We start from the raw sequence: 15,414 nt of genomic DNA on the forward strand, positions 1-15,414 counted from the left end.
ATCTAAACGGTCAAAATCAAAAAAGTTACTCACAACTGGACTTTAGTTGATTTAAGTATGTCCAAAACTTGGGCTGTAGAGAATTAATTAAATTTGAACTCGATCATAAAATTCAAGCATGTCCAAAACTTGGGCAGTAGAGAATTAATTAAATTTGAACTCGATCATAAAATTCATTAATAAACCTCAAGAATGTAGTTTTATCATTGCTCATTTATTACATTTTCCATCCATTGTAATACATTGGATAAATTACTTTGTCGTTAATAAATAATAACTACTTTGTCAATTGCAATTTATTATTAACAACAATTGCAAAATTTTACTATACGTGTTTATAACAAACAAAAAAGAAAAAGAATAAAATAATAGTTGACTAAAACGTGATTTGCTTGTTTTCTTACATCCATGATCCATCCTTTTTCTTCTTGTCTGCTTTTGAACTGATTAGGGTTTCTTTAACATTCAAATTCAAATTCAAATTGAAGATCAAAGGTAAAATCTCAACCCCTTCCATTTTCATCCGCGAAAATCAATTCGATTTTCATCGATTGCATTCTCGAATCATCCAATTCAACTTCTCGATTTTCAGATCTCGCATGCGATTGATATTTCCATGGTGCCATTGTTTTCTTTCTCGATTCTTTCGTAATCCCTAATCTATGAAGATTAATCACACGTTTGTGTCTGGTAATAACAGTCCAAAGTCATTCCAGGCGTATAGGAGGGGCGATTTTGACTTAGAATCTGGTCTAGTTAAGAAATCCCGAAAGCAGAAAAACAGCCCTTTGGGAAGAATGATAAAATCTTTCAGAAATAAAATCCATCAGCTCCACCCACTTTTGCTCTTATTGATCTGCTTATCACTTCTGATAACCGTCTTCATCGTGCTATCGTTATACGATGGCAAGTTTAAAATGATGCCTTCTTACAGGGCGGCATCTGATGGGAATGTGGTGGATATTTATCCTTTTGCTAACTTTAAGAATCTTGTAATGGTAGCCGGGCATTCGGTTTACACGAGTAGTGGTTGTGATGACAAGGTTGATAAAGAGGATGCTTGGTATTTGGAACCTTATCAGAAACATCCAGGCCAAGCTGCAACTTTTATTACCCATATACAGAAGGGGGTTGAAATTGCGGGAAATGATGACGTGGCGCTGCTCTTGTTTAGCGGGGGCGAGACTCGGAAGGATGCTGGCCCCCGTAGTGAAGCTCAGAGTTATTGGACTGTCGCTGAATCCAAACAATGGTTTGGTGAGTTTTTATTGGTTATGTCGAATTATTCGGAATGAATAGAATTTCTGATGTTTGAATATAGTAAAGAAGGATGGATGTTAACGAATGCTTATTCTTGAATATAGTCTTGGTTTTGCATTTTATTTGATGTTGGATTTAAAATTATGCGTCTAATGGTGATATTCTTACGTTGGAAATTGTGAAGGCAAACGAGATAGTGTGAGAGGTAGAGCACTGACTGAAGAACATGCTAGAGATAGCTTCGAGAATCTTCTTTTCAGTCTGTGTAGGTTCCGGGAGCTTACTGGCACATATCCACACAATATAACTGTAAGTTGATATACGTGTTCTGTTCTCTACAAATTTCAAATTTGAAGTTGCTTTAGCAATGATAAGTGCTTCGTAAAACTTGAAATTCAAGAATTTTATATAAAGTTCTTGAGTTCAAATCAGTAGATCTCAACCTAATTGTTTGTGCCCACAAAATATGGCATTCATAAATGTAACATGAAATGATTAAAATTTCAGAATAGTGTTGTTATTATCATGTTAAAATCTTATGCTTAGACGAATGACGATTTTGAATTCTTGTTCAGGTTGTAGGTTATGACTTTAAGGAGGAGAGATTTGTTCATCTTCACCGCTCGGCAATTAGATTTCCGGAGTCGAGTTTCTTCTATTCGGGCACACCATCGACTCAGAATTCAAGGGAAGCAGCATTGAAAGGCGAAGCAATGGTGAGAAGTCAATTCCAAGAAGATCCGTATGGTTGTTCTGGTTCATTGCGCCACAAAAAACTAGGCCGTGATCCTTTTCATCGGACAGTCCCTTATCCTAATGGATGCCCAGAAATTGAAGGTCTATTCAGATACTGTGGAGCTGCACCATATCCAGGCTTTGTCCCTTGGGCTTGATAACATTCTTGATTTTTTTTTCTATAATTAACTTTATAATTGTGGGTGAAATTGATAGAATTATAAGCCCTTTACCCATCAAATTGTAATTATTGTAACTATGGAGGAAAAACCTGCAAGAAAAAGAACACAATCTGTCGAGAATTGCAATTGAAGCAGCAACAAAGTTTAAACCGTTAGCCATGCCTGGACAATTTAAATTGCAAACACGAGTTGCTTTAACGACCACATAATCTCATAAAAATATAAGCATTGCCACAATCATTAGATCAGTCGGTCAAATTCTGCACTATCTATATTCTTACTTGGATTTCATCAAAAAAAAATAAAAAATTCTTCCTCGGATCTTCAGCTGTTAGATTACCGGAATGTTCCTTTAGGCCCTAAAAAACAATGCCTCGATCATTGTTAGAAATCTTATATTTGCTCTGAGATGCAGTACACATCTTCCCGTATACTTATACGCCTAATCTAAAAGACAGATTGTACTACAAATATAGAGGGCGATAAATGCTCTGTAAAATTAAAAACAAAGAGTAAAAAACGCACAAAGTCCTCGTGCAGTAAGAGAGAGTCATTTGTGTTCCTCCACGCAGATTAAGGAAGTGTTATCTGTACTTCATACGGGAAGAAGATCCTTTCGATTTGTTGTAATAAGGTCTCTTTACATCAGACAGACCACTGTCACTCACACTACCTTCAATTAGGTTGTCATCCACATCAGCAAATTCCTTTGTCCTCGACTCCAAGGGTACGAGATAGCTATCATCTTTCGTGTTCTTCTTACTCTCCTCGTACCGTTTCACATTCTCAGATATCTGATGGAAAGTTCTATTGATTTTCGCAAATCCTCTTTCAACTGGTTCCACGACGTGCGAAACTGTGAACTTCATGTCATCAACAATCTAAAAACACATAATAAAACACAAAAAACAAGAAAAGGGTATTAATTAACTTATGGAATATGACAAGAAAGAAAGAGAGAATTAAATTATGTAAATGAACAAAAAATATAAAGGAAGGGTGTGATCTCACAATTCCACCACTTCCAATTACAACATCGCGAACACTCTGGTGAAGTTTTGGACTTTGCAGTCGATCTTCGTGTCGAGAAAATCGAACTCTGGTAGTTCTTTCAGAGTCTTTAACCTCTTCAGCGTCTGGTGGGGTTCCTAAAGATGCATAGTCTGTCATCACAGCAACATTTCTTACACATCTTTCTCCACGTTTGTAAGGTATAGCTGGGAATACGTAAAGGTGTACCACAGCAGCAATACCCATCTGAATTACAACAAGACTAAAACTCAGTATTCCGAAAAGAAATCCTAAACTTTAATTGATGCGCCTACTATCTTAAAAGATGCAGTACAGCTAACAGAAGCTTCATTTACCAAAATTAGAATGGAAATTTGTGTCGCACACAACACAGAGCATCTGTTACCAACTCTACACGTGTTGCCTATATAATTCACGCCAGTGGTATTCCACTTACCTCAATACAGATGATATAGTCTTGTATGCGTGTTTTCAAAACCAGTGCCAACGAACCCTGCAAGGCTCCAAAAGAAAAAAGAAAGGCCACAGCAACACCTTGCCACCATGTGAGGAATACAATTGACTTGAATGTCAAAAACTTGGCCAAAGGTTTAATTGGAGCCAACTTGTTCTTGATAACGGAATAAAACTGAACAAGGCAATACAAGGCCCAAGTCTGGCTGAAATTCAGAACAACTGCTAAATATGGATAACTGCAAGAAAATATTGAAAGCTTTAATAAGATTGAAAAGCATATTTTCAACTTTTCACGAAATACGTGGAAAATGCTTAGCTGGAGAGCACTGAAGTAGGGGTACATTATAACCAAAGATACAAGTTGGATAGGAGTAACCACTTGCATTTAAAATGCAAAATAGCAAAGGAGACGAATAAAATTGTCAAGTTGAGCACGCAGTAATAATGACTTACGCATATCCCCATTCAAACTTCCCCTCCCCGTAAACACCTAAAGATTCAAATAGCATCGCCAGTAATGCACATATCATCTTCAATATCATCTGTAAATACAGAATTAGGCATTAAGTTATTTGTTAATGACATAAATAAACTAAAAAAACATGTTCAGTCTCTTAAAAATGGAGTGCATACATATTGAACAATGCCGATTTTCACGGCTTGGTAGAAGTCAGAGCCAAGACTCCAATCCCTTAAAAAGCAATTCAATGGAAAAGGATGTTCAACAACTCCATAAGCATAAGCTTCATCTAAAAGAGGTATGCTAGAAGTAGCCAAGCTCTGATTTTCCATAAACTCAATGGTACTTTCTTCTCCACCTACACAAGACATGATGGACTTAATATACTGCTTCTCTTATTGAAAGCGCAGAAGTGTAAAGAATGTCAGACAATTCAAAGACTCCTACAGTGTGAAATTAACAACCGAAGTATAAGAGCCATTCTTTAAGTAATGCAAAAAAAAAAAGTTGGAAAGGTTTAGACAAAAATATAAAAAAAATATCCAGAAAATATACTCTTAAGAGATCAAGTTGTTTAGTGGACATACCTAAGCAGGCTATGAGATATCTCTCGAAGCAATACAATGCAAAAGCTTCATAGCAATCTCGTATAATTTCAGACTTGAAGGCAGCATCAGAATTTAATAACGATAAGAACTGTTCAAAAACAAAGCAAACAACAAATAAGAAATGTGATACATCTGACTGGAGAAAATAAATCTCAACAAACTAGAAATATTTAGAACAGATAAAATCGCTACCAAAGTTCAGCTGCACAATGTGCAATTGAGGAGTCAAGTTTTAGAACAACTGATATCCTTCACTTAATTTACTTTCTGATGTTTACGATGGAATGATATCTAAGAGCTTCACAGTTTACGAACTCTAAAACTTTTATAACAAGGGCAGTTTACGACTTATTACACCCAATATAAGACAAGTTCTTATCAAGTAGGGCATATGATTCAGGGAAGGGTTGAACAATGACCATATATACTTGATTAAGTCATATCAACACATGAGATAAAAAATAAGCTAAATAAGGTTCGTTGTTAAATGAGTGAAAAAATGTGCAAGTTTTCAGTACTAATGTACTAGAAGGTGGAATAATCAGGCAAGAAGACCAGGGAAAAGGATAACAATAGAAACATTCACCCAAGACAAAATATACATCTGGTCAACTGCATCAAATAATTATTCTTAACAATATCGTAAATTTTATGACAAAGGCAAATTGCAACAGTAGAAGCCGTTAAACCGGCTATTATTACCGATTCCACTGCATAAACAGGAACCATTAGAATGAGTCCAACCAAGAATTTCTGCTCCTGAAACAGAAGAAGGCATACCTATTAGAACTGGATAGAGTACTAGCCAACTTAATAAATGAATACAGGGTGACCACAAATTCCAAAAATCAATGGCGAAGGAAGTAAATGGTAAACATTGTACGAATTAACAAGATAAAATAATCAGAAAAAAAATTCAAAATCAAAACCCAAAACTAACCTCTGGCTGATTATATGAAGCTAAATGCTCAAAGATAAGGTACATAGATAGAACAAGAGCCACCATTACGAATACCGCCGCGCTGGTAACTGCCCAGCTGTACAGTGATGAAGTCCCAGCATTTGAATTAACAGACCATAATCTTGACAACCGGTCCGTTGATTCTCCGAAAGTGGCAAGAAATAGTAACGAAACCAAAACCCCCCTCCACATCATTTAAAGATCATACAAGCCTCTCAGAATATCAGCAAAAAGACTGTTCCATCGCAAATGAACCTATAAATTTACATATCCCTCTGTTTGGCCAGCTGCGGAAAATCCACTGCAAAAGAACACCGCAGCAAATACCCAATCTAACTTGTTTTTTTTTTTTTTTTTTACTGAATAACAGCGGATAACAACACAGGATCACCGCCGGAAATCAAAAACTTGGAATACTTTGCCTAAATATAACAATTCTTTGTTCAAATCTGCAAAAACATATAACAATAAGAAGAGTTAAACCCAATTTACAGTAAAAATGACTTAAAACTCATACATAAAAGTGTTAAAACTACATTAAAAAAAAACATCGAAGAAAAACCCTAAATAAACTTCGCCGCATTTAATTCAACAAAATCAAAAGCAAATGTTTGAGGTTTCAGGTCAAAATCGAACCTCTTCCGGATGCAACTTTTGTTTTCCCCCACAGAAAATCGACGAAAATAATCTTCGAACAAAAAAATTGAGTTCTCCGATTTACTCGTTCTCGAGTACTGAATGGAAGTGGCACAGAAATTTAAAAATAAATAAAAAATCAGTGTCCAGATTATTGAAATCACTCCTCAATCTCAAAGTTCGTGTTGTGAGTGTGCGTGTGTATATAAAATTCTGTATGTATCTATTGAATATCGACGGTTGAGAACTTGGACGAAACCAATGTGTTAAAGTTACGGTGACGAGCACACAATTAACTCACAGCTTCATTACGTGGCATCTTTTGCAGAAGGGCTGTCACGCCTCGCTTGTTACAAAGGTCTGTCGTTTTAATTCTCCTACCCTCCGGTTGAAATTCCTCCAATTTGATTAAATTAGTATTAAGAAAAAAAAATGGTGACTGGGGTTGCAACTTGCAAGTACTTCACGAACCGCAGGTGTTGTTAAGAAATTAAGATGGGTTTCTACCTTGGTGAAAAAACATGGGCCAAACTGAAATATATATTGGGCTTTCTTATGGGCTAATGGGCCAAACCAAAATATATATTTTGGGCTTTCTTATGGGTTAATGGGCCAACCCGAAATATATATAAAATAAGATTAACTATTTTCATCCTAAATGTTAGGGGATAATAAACATGTGTGCGACTTTGATATTATTTTTTTAATTAATTAACTATGCATAAATTATTGTCATCCTAAATGTTAGGCAATTGATATTAATAAAGGATAAATTTAAATTACGGTCGCCCTTTGAGATAAGGTCAAATTACGAAAAAATTCTTTTTGTTTTAATAATTACAACCACCCTCAATTATGAATCTTCTTATACATCCATCCTTATGGTGTTAAATTGAACAGAATTTTCTTGATATCGTGAATGTTCTCTAGATTGAACTCGTTATGTGCAAAAATGCAGTTTATGATTCACTTCAATCTGATATTTACAAGCCAAAAGACACATTGTATGATCACCTTGTTTCCAAAAGTGAAGCTCGAATGAGGTAAAACGGGTACAAACTGGAGAATATGAATGAACGTGTAAGAAAATTCATAATTGATGACTGTGTTTGTAATTACCTAAAAAAATAAATTCGTAATTTGACCTTACCTTGGGACGACACTTATTTACCCGATAATAAAAGCATAAAACATGTAGGATAAATATTTAAAGTTGAAATGGTCAGTTTGGAGTTTCACCAACTTCACACGCTGTTATGGAGAGAAAGACCATAAATTAAACTAAAAGTCTCTTTATGATAAAATAAATAAATAAAAACTATAAAAAAAAAAAAAAACTTATTAGTTAGAGTAATGACCTAGAGCCCAGTGTTATTACATAAATCTTAATCTCCTATTTCATGTAATAAATAATAATATCAGATAAATCAATCATTCCCCATCTGCCAAAAGTAAAAAAAACTTCTTCCTTGATTGTGACATCAAACTTTTGTTCACATCTACATTAATATTCATAATATTCTTTTCTTCTGATCACAGATTCTTTCCTGGATATAAACATTCCTCAGATTTCATTTATATATATACATATTCATAGTACTCCAACAACATTTATATATATATTATAGTTATTACCACCAATATATATATATATATATATATATATATATATATATATATATATATATATATATATATATATATAGTACAGCTCTATTATTATATTGTCTGAAGCAGCTTAAAAGATGAGTATCTCAGAAGATGAAAAACTGTCACAAATGATCAAAGACTATATTGAAACAGGCGGCGGCTCAACGTTCAAAGATTCTTGCTTTGTTCATTCTGATGATGACAATCCCAAATTTTTCTTCTCTCTACAGGTACTTCTACTCTCTCTCTCTCTCTCTCTCTCTAATAATAATAATAATAATAATAATTTGTAGTGTGTGTGTTTTCAGGAGATAATGGAGGAAACCCCAGAAGCTGAAACAGAAGTTTACAGGAGAATCTTGTTCTACCTTAAAGATATGGAATCTATGGAGAAACTCAACAAACTCAAGAAATGGATTGTTTTTAGATTGGAAATGGATAATTATGAATCCCATCTCTGTCAAACATCATGGTCAACCCCTTTTGGTCCACCTTCAGGTATATACATATATGCTTTGTCTCTATAATTTATTGAAAAAAAAATAAAAATCAAATCTTTAATCATGGGTTTTTTTTTGGTAGTATTTGAATTAAGAGGTGATTTTTTTTTCACTGTTTCTTTGAAAAAAATCAAATCTTTAATCATGGGTTTTTTTTTTTTTTTTTTTTTTTTTGTTTTTGGTAGTGTTTGAATTCAGAGGTGATTATGAGTATGTAGATGTGGTGATGAGAGAGAAGAAAGGGTGCAAGGAGGTAAGATTGGTAGTGGACATAGATTTCAGGACACAGTTTGAGTTGTCTAGGCCAACACCAAAGTATCAAGAACTCACAAATGCACTTCCTCTGATATTTGTTGGGACTGAAGAGAAGCTGGAAAAGCTGATTTCTTTGATTTGCTCTGCTGCCAAACAGTCCCTTAAGGAGAGGGGATTGCATATCCCACCATGGAGGAAAGCCAGTTACATGCACAACAAATGGCTGTCTGGAAACTGCAAGAAGGTTTCATTTTCTGAGTTGAATCTGTCGGCTAATTACACACCAAAAACTGGCTGTTTTCAAGATTTCATCCATGTTTATCAGCATTTTGGCACATTTAATAATAATAATAGTAATTGTTAAGCCTGAGAAATAGAGTTCAGTTGACTTTTTTTGTGTACGTGGACTTGAGTAGGTTTTTGGATTTGTTCTTCCTTTTTATGTGTGTAATAATAATAATAATAATTATATTTAATTGAAGTCTTTTTATCTTCCTTAAATGAAGATTCAAGAATCTTGAATAAAAATTATATTAGTGAGTTGCTAACTAAAATAATATATTCATTGTTTTGGAATGTATTGGAGGAAATAATCACTTATCCCTCAAGTTATAATATAAGTTAGCTTGTGTTTGCAAAAGCTTATTTAAAAGTAGTTGTGAGTTAAATTGGTTCTAAGTACTTATATAAGAATAAATTATTAGCTAAAAAAAAACTTATAAACTATTTATAAAAAGCTCTTGCCAAACACCTCTTTTAACAAATCTGAAACTCGTGTAGTAGTTGTGTTTGTGTGCAAGCAAAAGCTATTTGGCAAGAAGATTTCAATTTCAAGTTGCAGCTTTCTTGGGGTAATGATTATTTTGTCTTCTACCTTGAAGTCAATGGGATTAGAGGGTGCTTCAAAATTCTTGTTAAATTCTTTAACAAGTTTGGAGTAATAATATATTTATTTATTTATTTATTTAATTATTTATGGATAGCATTGGATTATATATTAAAAGGTTAATTAGGAGAAAGTCGTACAAGAATCATTCCAATCGTTGACCACACCATTCTTCTCTTCCAATTCACTATTATTTTTTAAAGCAGTGTAATTCTTTTTGCAGAAAGTTGGATGTACTACCAATTGCAGTAAATTGGTTAAAAAAAAATTATAAATAAATAAATAAAATTAGAGGATTGTACTCTATTATGTGGTAACTAATGATGTAAATAAAAATTATAAATAATGATGTAAGAACATCACAAAAGCTGTCAAAAAGCACAACAATTAATCATACAGATCCTAAATCCTGTTCTTGCTGGTGCAGCAGCAGCCGCATTTATTTATTCGATTTTCAGACAGGATTTGCAATTACTTTTGCCTACATTAATAGGTAGTAATAATATCAATCAATGGCAATATGGTAAATTCCACCAAAAATCATACATAAATAAATCTCAACGTCTTATTTGAATTTTACCACATAAAAGGTTGTATAAACACGAAACCAGCAATTTCACAATTACAAACTACATACACATAATTGGCATCGTATATTTAACAGTGTCGACATTTTCGTTCGTATCTCGGGGTTTTAGCCATACCCCAGTCTGGGCGAGAAACAAAATCGATTGGCTAGTGTTATCATCAATTATGTAGCTTCTGTACAGTATTGACCAGGAAATAGCTACTTGCCGAACAATGAAAAATGCTCTGATAGGGCTAATTTACATCTTACGTGTGGTAAAATGGTCGTCGAATTATCATATCACGTTACTACTTGTCCGAGCAATTCTTTGAGCTTCTTCGAGCTCCTTTAAAAACCTACAAGTTGACCAGAACCAGCCCCATTAAGTCGAAATTTAAATACGAAAAAAGTAGATAAATGTGCAATTTTTTTAATTGTATTAAGAGAGTAGTCTATTTGCACTATAATTCAAACCTAATTTAACGAATTTCAGAAGTAGCTGAACATTGAAAACATTGAAGCAAGTAAACCCACACACACCTTTTGGAACTTAGAACTGCAGAACCACCAAGAATGAATCGAATTCCGGAATTCGTAGAATTTTGTAGAGAAACAGATCGTGCCTCCTCGTAAGTAGTCCCTCCAACAATAAAAATTATCACATCCTGTGGCCTGTCAAATAAATATATCTGAAGATAGTCAGCAACTCAGCATATTAAACATTTTTTTTAACATTCATTTATGTGCTAAACATATTTAAATTACTGTGGAGGAGCATAAAATAAAAACACCATTTCAAACCCCACCTAGCTTGCTGGAAATGATTTCCAACGTAAGGGTAGTCCACATCTCTCAAACGTCCTTTAACGATGCTCTCCATTGTTTGAGATAGCAGAGGCTGGTGCTGGGTGTACACATTCTCCACACCCTGAAAAATAATGAAAATCCATTTCAGCACCTAAAACCAATGGTTTACGCAAATTTATATGTAAGGGTTTATAGACAAACTTTAAGACCACGAGCCATGTTAAGTGCGTAATTAAGCAGATCTCTATTTCCATAGAGATCCCCGGTTCGCCTGTCAACCCCTGCTTGCTTTAGTAGGAACTGCACAAGCTGTCGATCCAACATAGAGAATGTCAGGCATATTTTTAGCACTGTTGGGTAAAAAGCAGCAAAGCTGAATAAACGGAATCGTTGGTTGTAAATGCCATACCCCTGGTTTATACTTGGGAGTCCGGGATGCCAATTTGTTGAATAACTGCATCAGCTGAACCGAACTTTCCTTCTCATATCGCAGAGCATACAGCATGACGAGGCGTAGACGGTCAATGTCAGAGACATTTTCATTATTTAACAGATTTGTAACAGCCTGCAGCAGATAACACATTAGCAGAGAATTACACAGATGCTCATTTTTGAATCAGAAAATATAATCTATCAAACACCAAGTGCTGAATATGAAGAGCTCCAATATTTGACTCAATGAGGACCATGAGCCGTGAGATGTGCTTTTGGCTCTTCATATGTTCTTTGCATAAAATGTGATTTTGTGAAAGTATTTGGTCATCGTTAATGAACTTTGTTTGCATATAAACTCTATATAATTGCTCATGTAGCAACTACTTAAACCACTCGCAAGTGCTCAGTTGCAGCTTCTGCACATATTAGTACTTAATTCCAGTTTCACCCCCTTCATTTTTGTGCAAATCCGTGAACATGTTTAGCCATCTTTCAAATGATGGTCTGTTGCAGAAAATACTTGGAACAAGAATCTCAAAATTCAGGACAACATTGACATAAAAACCTCTTAATTCAAGAAGGTTACTTATAATTTATTGAAGAAGTATCACATTACCTCAAATGCTGCCCCTTGCCCACCATTGCAAGCTAATTCTTGTTCTGTTTGTGAAACTAACATTAGTTTTCGTTCTTCAACAATCCTACTCATTTCAGTAACCAATGTCACATGCTTGGAAACATTGCCATGCATTTTTCTGTATTCCGGGTAGTTGTCAACAAACTTAGCCATATCCTCTGCAAATAAGTGAGTATGTCAATGTTTCAGGAATGGTCATCAGCCGCAAAAAAGTAGAGAACTATACATCCATAGAATAGAATAGGTGATGGAATATTGATCTAGCAAAACATATATACCGAGAACGAACCTATTGTTTGTATGTTCTGATTACTTTTTGCAACTTGTTGGAAATCATCCACCATTTTCTTAATATTCATTCCAATATCTCCAAAATTCTCATACATGTTAGCTCTGAAAAATACATCTTGCTCTGAAGACAGTACAACCTCCTGATAGCACAAATAACGAGCTGAAATTACAAATTTCACTATGCTTTGAAAAAACACTAAGTGGATAGTACATAGCATAAAAAAGAAAAACAACCTGTTGATCCTTTGATGACTTTCCAATGTTCTTGAGGTCTACTTTATTGTCTTGAATACCTATCAATTCATGAACCATCGCCTGCAGATAACAATGGTAAATAATTTTGAACATATCAATTACCAGTATGAAAGCTTTTTCCTGTATGAAGAAAGAGCAGAACCTGATATGTCCATTGGTTAAGTAGGGGAGTAACAGGGTCATCCCGTCTATCAACAATTAGCAATAACGGAGAAACTTCTGCTCGTCGAAAATCAAAAAGACCACTTTCCTGTTGGTACATCAATTTCTGCATGAATGTGAAATAAGAAAACCAATATCAGTTATGTGGAAATACAGTTTAGCAAAGAGAGTTCAATGAGCATAAGAGAAATTAACTTTGCATCAAAAGATTTAAGTTCTCCTGAAACAATCAAGTGACAGTTATTGGTTTCCTGGGATTAGCCAAGTGATTGGTGTCTCACCGATGCTTCTTGTGCTACTCTTTTCGCAATATCAGATGTTCGTGAATAACGAATTACAGGCCTTCGTTTTAGAGCCAGGAAGATGGCAGCAATTCCATCAATAACTCGGTCACAAAAGTGCTGTAAACTTGTTGGATCCACCACAGCTGGGAGCATATACATGTGGTTTGATGCCATATTAAGACTGAAGTGATAGGCATCACCTGCAACAAAGTCTGCAAAGTACTCCTGCATAATAAGGAATAAATAAGACAGCCAATATCTGCCTGCAACTCAAACAAAATGATTCATCCAGACTCGATAACCAGACAGAGTCCAGTAAAACTGATAGTTCACACCACTTAACAAAATATTTAGAATATGATTTTATAAGAAATACAAATATAAACACAATCAGTTCTTTCTTTTAAAGGAAGCAAAAAAGACCCACTTGTATGGAATTGAATGTTACCTGCACTTGCTGAACTATTTCATGCTCATCTGAATCTGCTAAGTTGTGAAGTTGAGTGTCTTTCAACATATTGGAGAAAACTGTACACAACATGATCAAAAAGAATTTCATTTACTCTCACAGTAAATTCTAGTAAAGTCATGAGTATTTTGTAACATAGCTTAAAGCTATCAATAACTTCTTGGAGTAAAACCTAAATAAATGCTTACAGAGGTGATACTCCCCGAACCGAGGAGTAGTCAACTGACGCCTCATGAGCTGAATGTTCTCAGATGTTGGACGGAGAAAATAAACAGCTTTAAGATGTGACATGGGTTCCTTGGACATGGATATTGAGTCTACAAGTTCCACCAGAAACACTTCTTTTTGAAGAAGCTCCGATTGTGAATACACTACACTCACAATACTGACCTGCAATCCAATTAAACAAATAGGTAAACACTCGTCCACTACAAAATTAATTTATTTTGGTAGAATTGCATAAGAACTTTTGAGTTATCCTTGTTTCCTAACCAATAATGTTTACTTTCTAACTACTAAGTGCGCTACTATAAGGAAACCCAGTCATGAAAATAGAAAAAAAAATGTACGTTCGCACAAACGATGATAAGTAAACTTTAGTATAATCTCAAATCCTAATACATACACAAAATTCTTGAAATACTATTAGCAAACTGAAACTTCGACCAAAAATAGTAAAATCTATCAAATTCCACACCTAATACACAGTTTATATTCGGGCTATCAAGCTTTTTTATCCCCTAATACACGTATTTTGACAATGGATCTGTTACCAAAACAAATCGATTTCCATTTTACAGACTGAGATATTCTTCTTGAGCTAAATGCTCAGTACGCAATACTCCCATAATTTCCCAGAGAGCTTAAGAACAGAAATCCCGAATTTGTACCTTGAATCACTGCGATGTATCCTCGAGTTTCTAATATTTATTTCTAATTTATAATTTCAAAAGTGTGAGATTATAGCTGATCAGTAACCAATGAGACAAAAAAAAAAAAAAAAAAAAAAAAAAAAAACAATTCAAGTAAAAATCAAATGCCCAAACATAATTTATGATAAAATTCAATGATACCAGGAAAAAACGCACCGTTTGAGAGTCGAGTATGAGAACTTTCATGCCGGAAATGTCATGTAACATGCGATTTATGTAATCTCGTACTGCCGTTATCAGCACCATCGTCTCTTATTCCAGCTGTTCACTTCGATCACCGATCTGATCAATGTGTTTGCCCAATAATCGATAGGGTTTTAGAATTGGAAACACGAAAATTGCAGAAGAAAAGAGATTTGGGACAAAATCAATCAACAAGAGGAGTTGGGGAGGAGAAGAATGTCTACGTACGGCGTCGTTTCGTGATTAGCCTGGAAAATGGGTAAATACCGCTGAAATTCGGAAAAAATAAAATAAAAATACCAATTAAAAGGCGATATTATATTTTGCTACACTTTAATTATTATTATTATTTTTTAATTTCACTGACAGTTAGCTCCCTACTTTATACGAAATGTCCGTTGAAACAATATTTTTCATAAATAACCGAGTTCGTATTTGGAAAGGGCATATACAAAATAGTACTCCCTCATCTCGAATTATATGTTAGTGCGAGTATATTAAGAAAAAGGTAATAAATATGAATAGACTAAAGTATAAATATAAAATTACTAAAATACACTTATTTTCAATTATTTCTCAACTATTTGTCTTCTACTAATCAAGAGTGGTAAAAGAGGTAAAATTGAAAATAATACAATTAATGAGTAAAAATAATTAAATATATTGAGAATAACTAATTGAAAAAATAAAATTGGAAAGATTCGGGCTAGCGATTGGGCCTCTCATTCGTGGAAGAGAAATAAATGCAAAGCCCAATTACTTCGAGGGCT

At 34.4% G+C, this 15,414-nt stretch overlaps 4 protein-coding genes across 5 annotated transcripts; 2 read left to right on the plus strand and 2 right to left on the minus strand.

The window, feature by feature from the left end:
* The first annotated feature begins 164 nt into the window (after positions 1–164).
* LOC105973028 (hypothetical protein) lies at positions 165–2,332 on the plus strand. 2 transcript variants are annotated; one of them, XM_012998021.2, is made up of 4 exons: positions 165–495; positions 593–1,257; positions 1,445–1,569; positions 1,836–2,332. In XM_012998021.2, exons 2-4 carry the CDS (start codon positions 663–665, stop codon positions 2,151–2,153), a joined length of 1,038 nt encoding a protein of 345 aa, XP_012853475.2. In that variant the 5' UTR covers positions 165–495; positions 593–662; the 3' UTR covers positions 2,154–2,332. The 2 variants fall into 2 exon arrangements, with proteins under 2 accessions (XP_012853475.2, XP_088669010.1); XM_088812884.1 differs by having other exon boundaries at positions 386–1,257.
* A 34-nt stretch (positions 2,333–2,366) lies between these two features.
* LOC105973027 (organic solute transporter ostalpha protein (DUF300)) lies at positions 2,367–6,703 on the minus strand. The gene is made up of 9 exons (XM_012998020.2): positions 6,331–6,703; positions 5,674–6,143; positions 5,436–5,492; positions 4,713–4,821; positions 4,299–4,483; positions 4,119–4,207; positions 3,646–3,901; positions 3,189–3,434; positions 2,367–3,058 (listed from the first exon to the last, which is right to left on the minus strand). Exons 2-9 carry the CDS (start codon positions 5,887–5,889, stop codon positions 2,762–2,764), a joined length of 1,455 nt encoding a protein of 484 aa, XP_012853474.2. The 5' UTR covers positions 5,890–6,143; positions 6,331–6,703; the 3' UTR covers positions 2,367–2,761.
* Positions 6,704–8,030: 1,327 nt separating this feature from the next.
* Positions 8,031–9,200, plus strand: LOC105972923 (uncharacterized). The gene is made up of 3 exons (XM_012997902.2): positions 8,031–8,210; positions 8,289–8,478; positions 8,666–9,200. Exons 1-3 carry the CDS (start codon positions 8,076–8,078, stop codon positions 9,097–9,099), a joined length of 759 nt encoding a protein of 252 aa, XP_012853356.2. The 5' UTR covers positions 8,031–8,075; the 3' UTR covers positions 9,100–9,200.
* Positions 9,201–10,149: 949 nt separating this feature from the next.
* On the minus strand, positions 10,150–14,977 carry VPS45 (vacuolar protein sorting 45). Its single transcript, XM_012998066.2, has 13 exons — positions 14,618–14,977; positions 13,718–13,919; positions 13,509–13,588; positions 13,058–13,285; positions 12,757–12,882; positions 12,594–12,674; positions 12,358–12,499; positions 12,048–12,226; positions 11,406–11,561; positions 11,198–11,305; positions 10,996–11,117; positions 10,730–10,861; positions 10,150–10,545 (listed from the first exon to the last, which is right to left on the minus strand). Exons 1-13 carry the CDS (start codon positions 14,705–14,707, stop codon positions 10,485–10,487), a joined length of 1,707 nt encoding a protein of 568 aa, XP_012853520.2. The 5' UTR covers positions 14,708–14,977; the 3' UTR covers positions 10,150–10,484.
* Between the last annotated feature and the right edge of the window lie 437 nt (positions 14,978–15,414).

The sequence above is a fragment of the Erythranthe guttata genome, chromosome 14 (genome assembly GCF_056151865.1).
Source record: "Erythranthe guttata isolate IM_541 chromosome 14, IM_541, whole genome shotgun sequence".
Classification (NCBI taxonomy): Eukaryota; Viridiplantae; Streptophyta; class Magnoliopsida; order Lamiales; family Phrymaceae; genus Erythranthe; species Erythranthe guttata.

Excerpts from the sequence above, each read along its gene's own strand:
- LOC105973028 (XM_012998021.2), top strand. The coding sequence starts at position 663 with ATGAAGATTAATCACACGTTTGTGTCTGGTAATAACAGTCCAAAGTCA. Across the intron at positions 1,258-1,444 it reads TGAATCCAAACAATGGTTTG|GCAAACGAGATAGTGTGAGA; the intron begins GTGAGTTTTTAT and ends GAAATTGTGAAG. Across the intron at positions 1,570-1,835 it reads CATATCCACACAATATAACT|GTTGTAGGTTATGACTTTAA; the intron begins GTAAGTTGATAT and ends ATTCTTGTTCAG.
- LOC105973027 (XM_012998020.2), bottom strand. The coding sequence starts at position 5,889 with ATGATGTGGAGGGGGGTTTTGGTTTCGTTACTATTTCTTGCCACTTTC. Across the intron at positions 4,208-4,298 it reads AAATCGGCATTGTTCAATAT|ATGATATTGAAGATGATATG; the intron begins GTATGCACTCCA and ends CTGTATTTACAG. Across the intron at positions 3,902-4,118 it reads AAGTTTGAATGGGGATATGC|TTATCCATATTTAGCAGTTG; the intron begins GTAAGTCATTAT and ends ATTTTCTTGCAG.
- LOC105972923 (XM_012997902.2), top strand. The coding sequence starts at position 8,076 with ATGAGTATCTCAGAAGATGAAAAACTGTCACAAATGATCAAAGACTAT. Across the intron at positions 8,211-8,288 it reads AATTTTTCTTCTCTCTACAG|GAGATAATGGAGGAAACCCC; the intron begins GTACTTCTACTC and ends GTGTGTTTTCAG. Across the intron at positions 8,479-8,665 it reads CCCTTTTGGTCCACCTTCAG|TGTTTGAATTCAGAGGTGAT; the intron begins GTATATACATAT and ends TGTTTTTGGTAG.
- VPS45 (XM_012998066.2), bottom strand. The coding sequence starts at position 14,707 with ATGGTGCTGATAACGGCAGTACGAGATTACATAAATCGCATGTTACAT. Across the intron at positions 13,920-14,617 it reads TCATACTCGACTCTCAAACG|GTCAGTATTGTGAGTGTAGT; the intron begins GTGCGTTTTTTC and ends ATTGGATTGCAG. Across the intron at positions 11,562-12,047 it reads GGCAAGGGGCAGCATTTGAG|GCTGTTACAAATCTGTTAAA; the intron begins GTAATGTGATAC and ends TATCTGCTGCAG.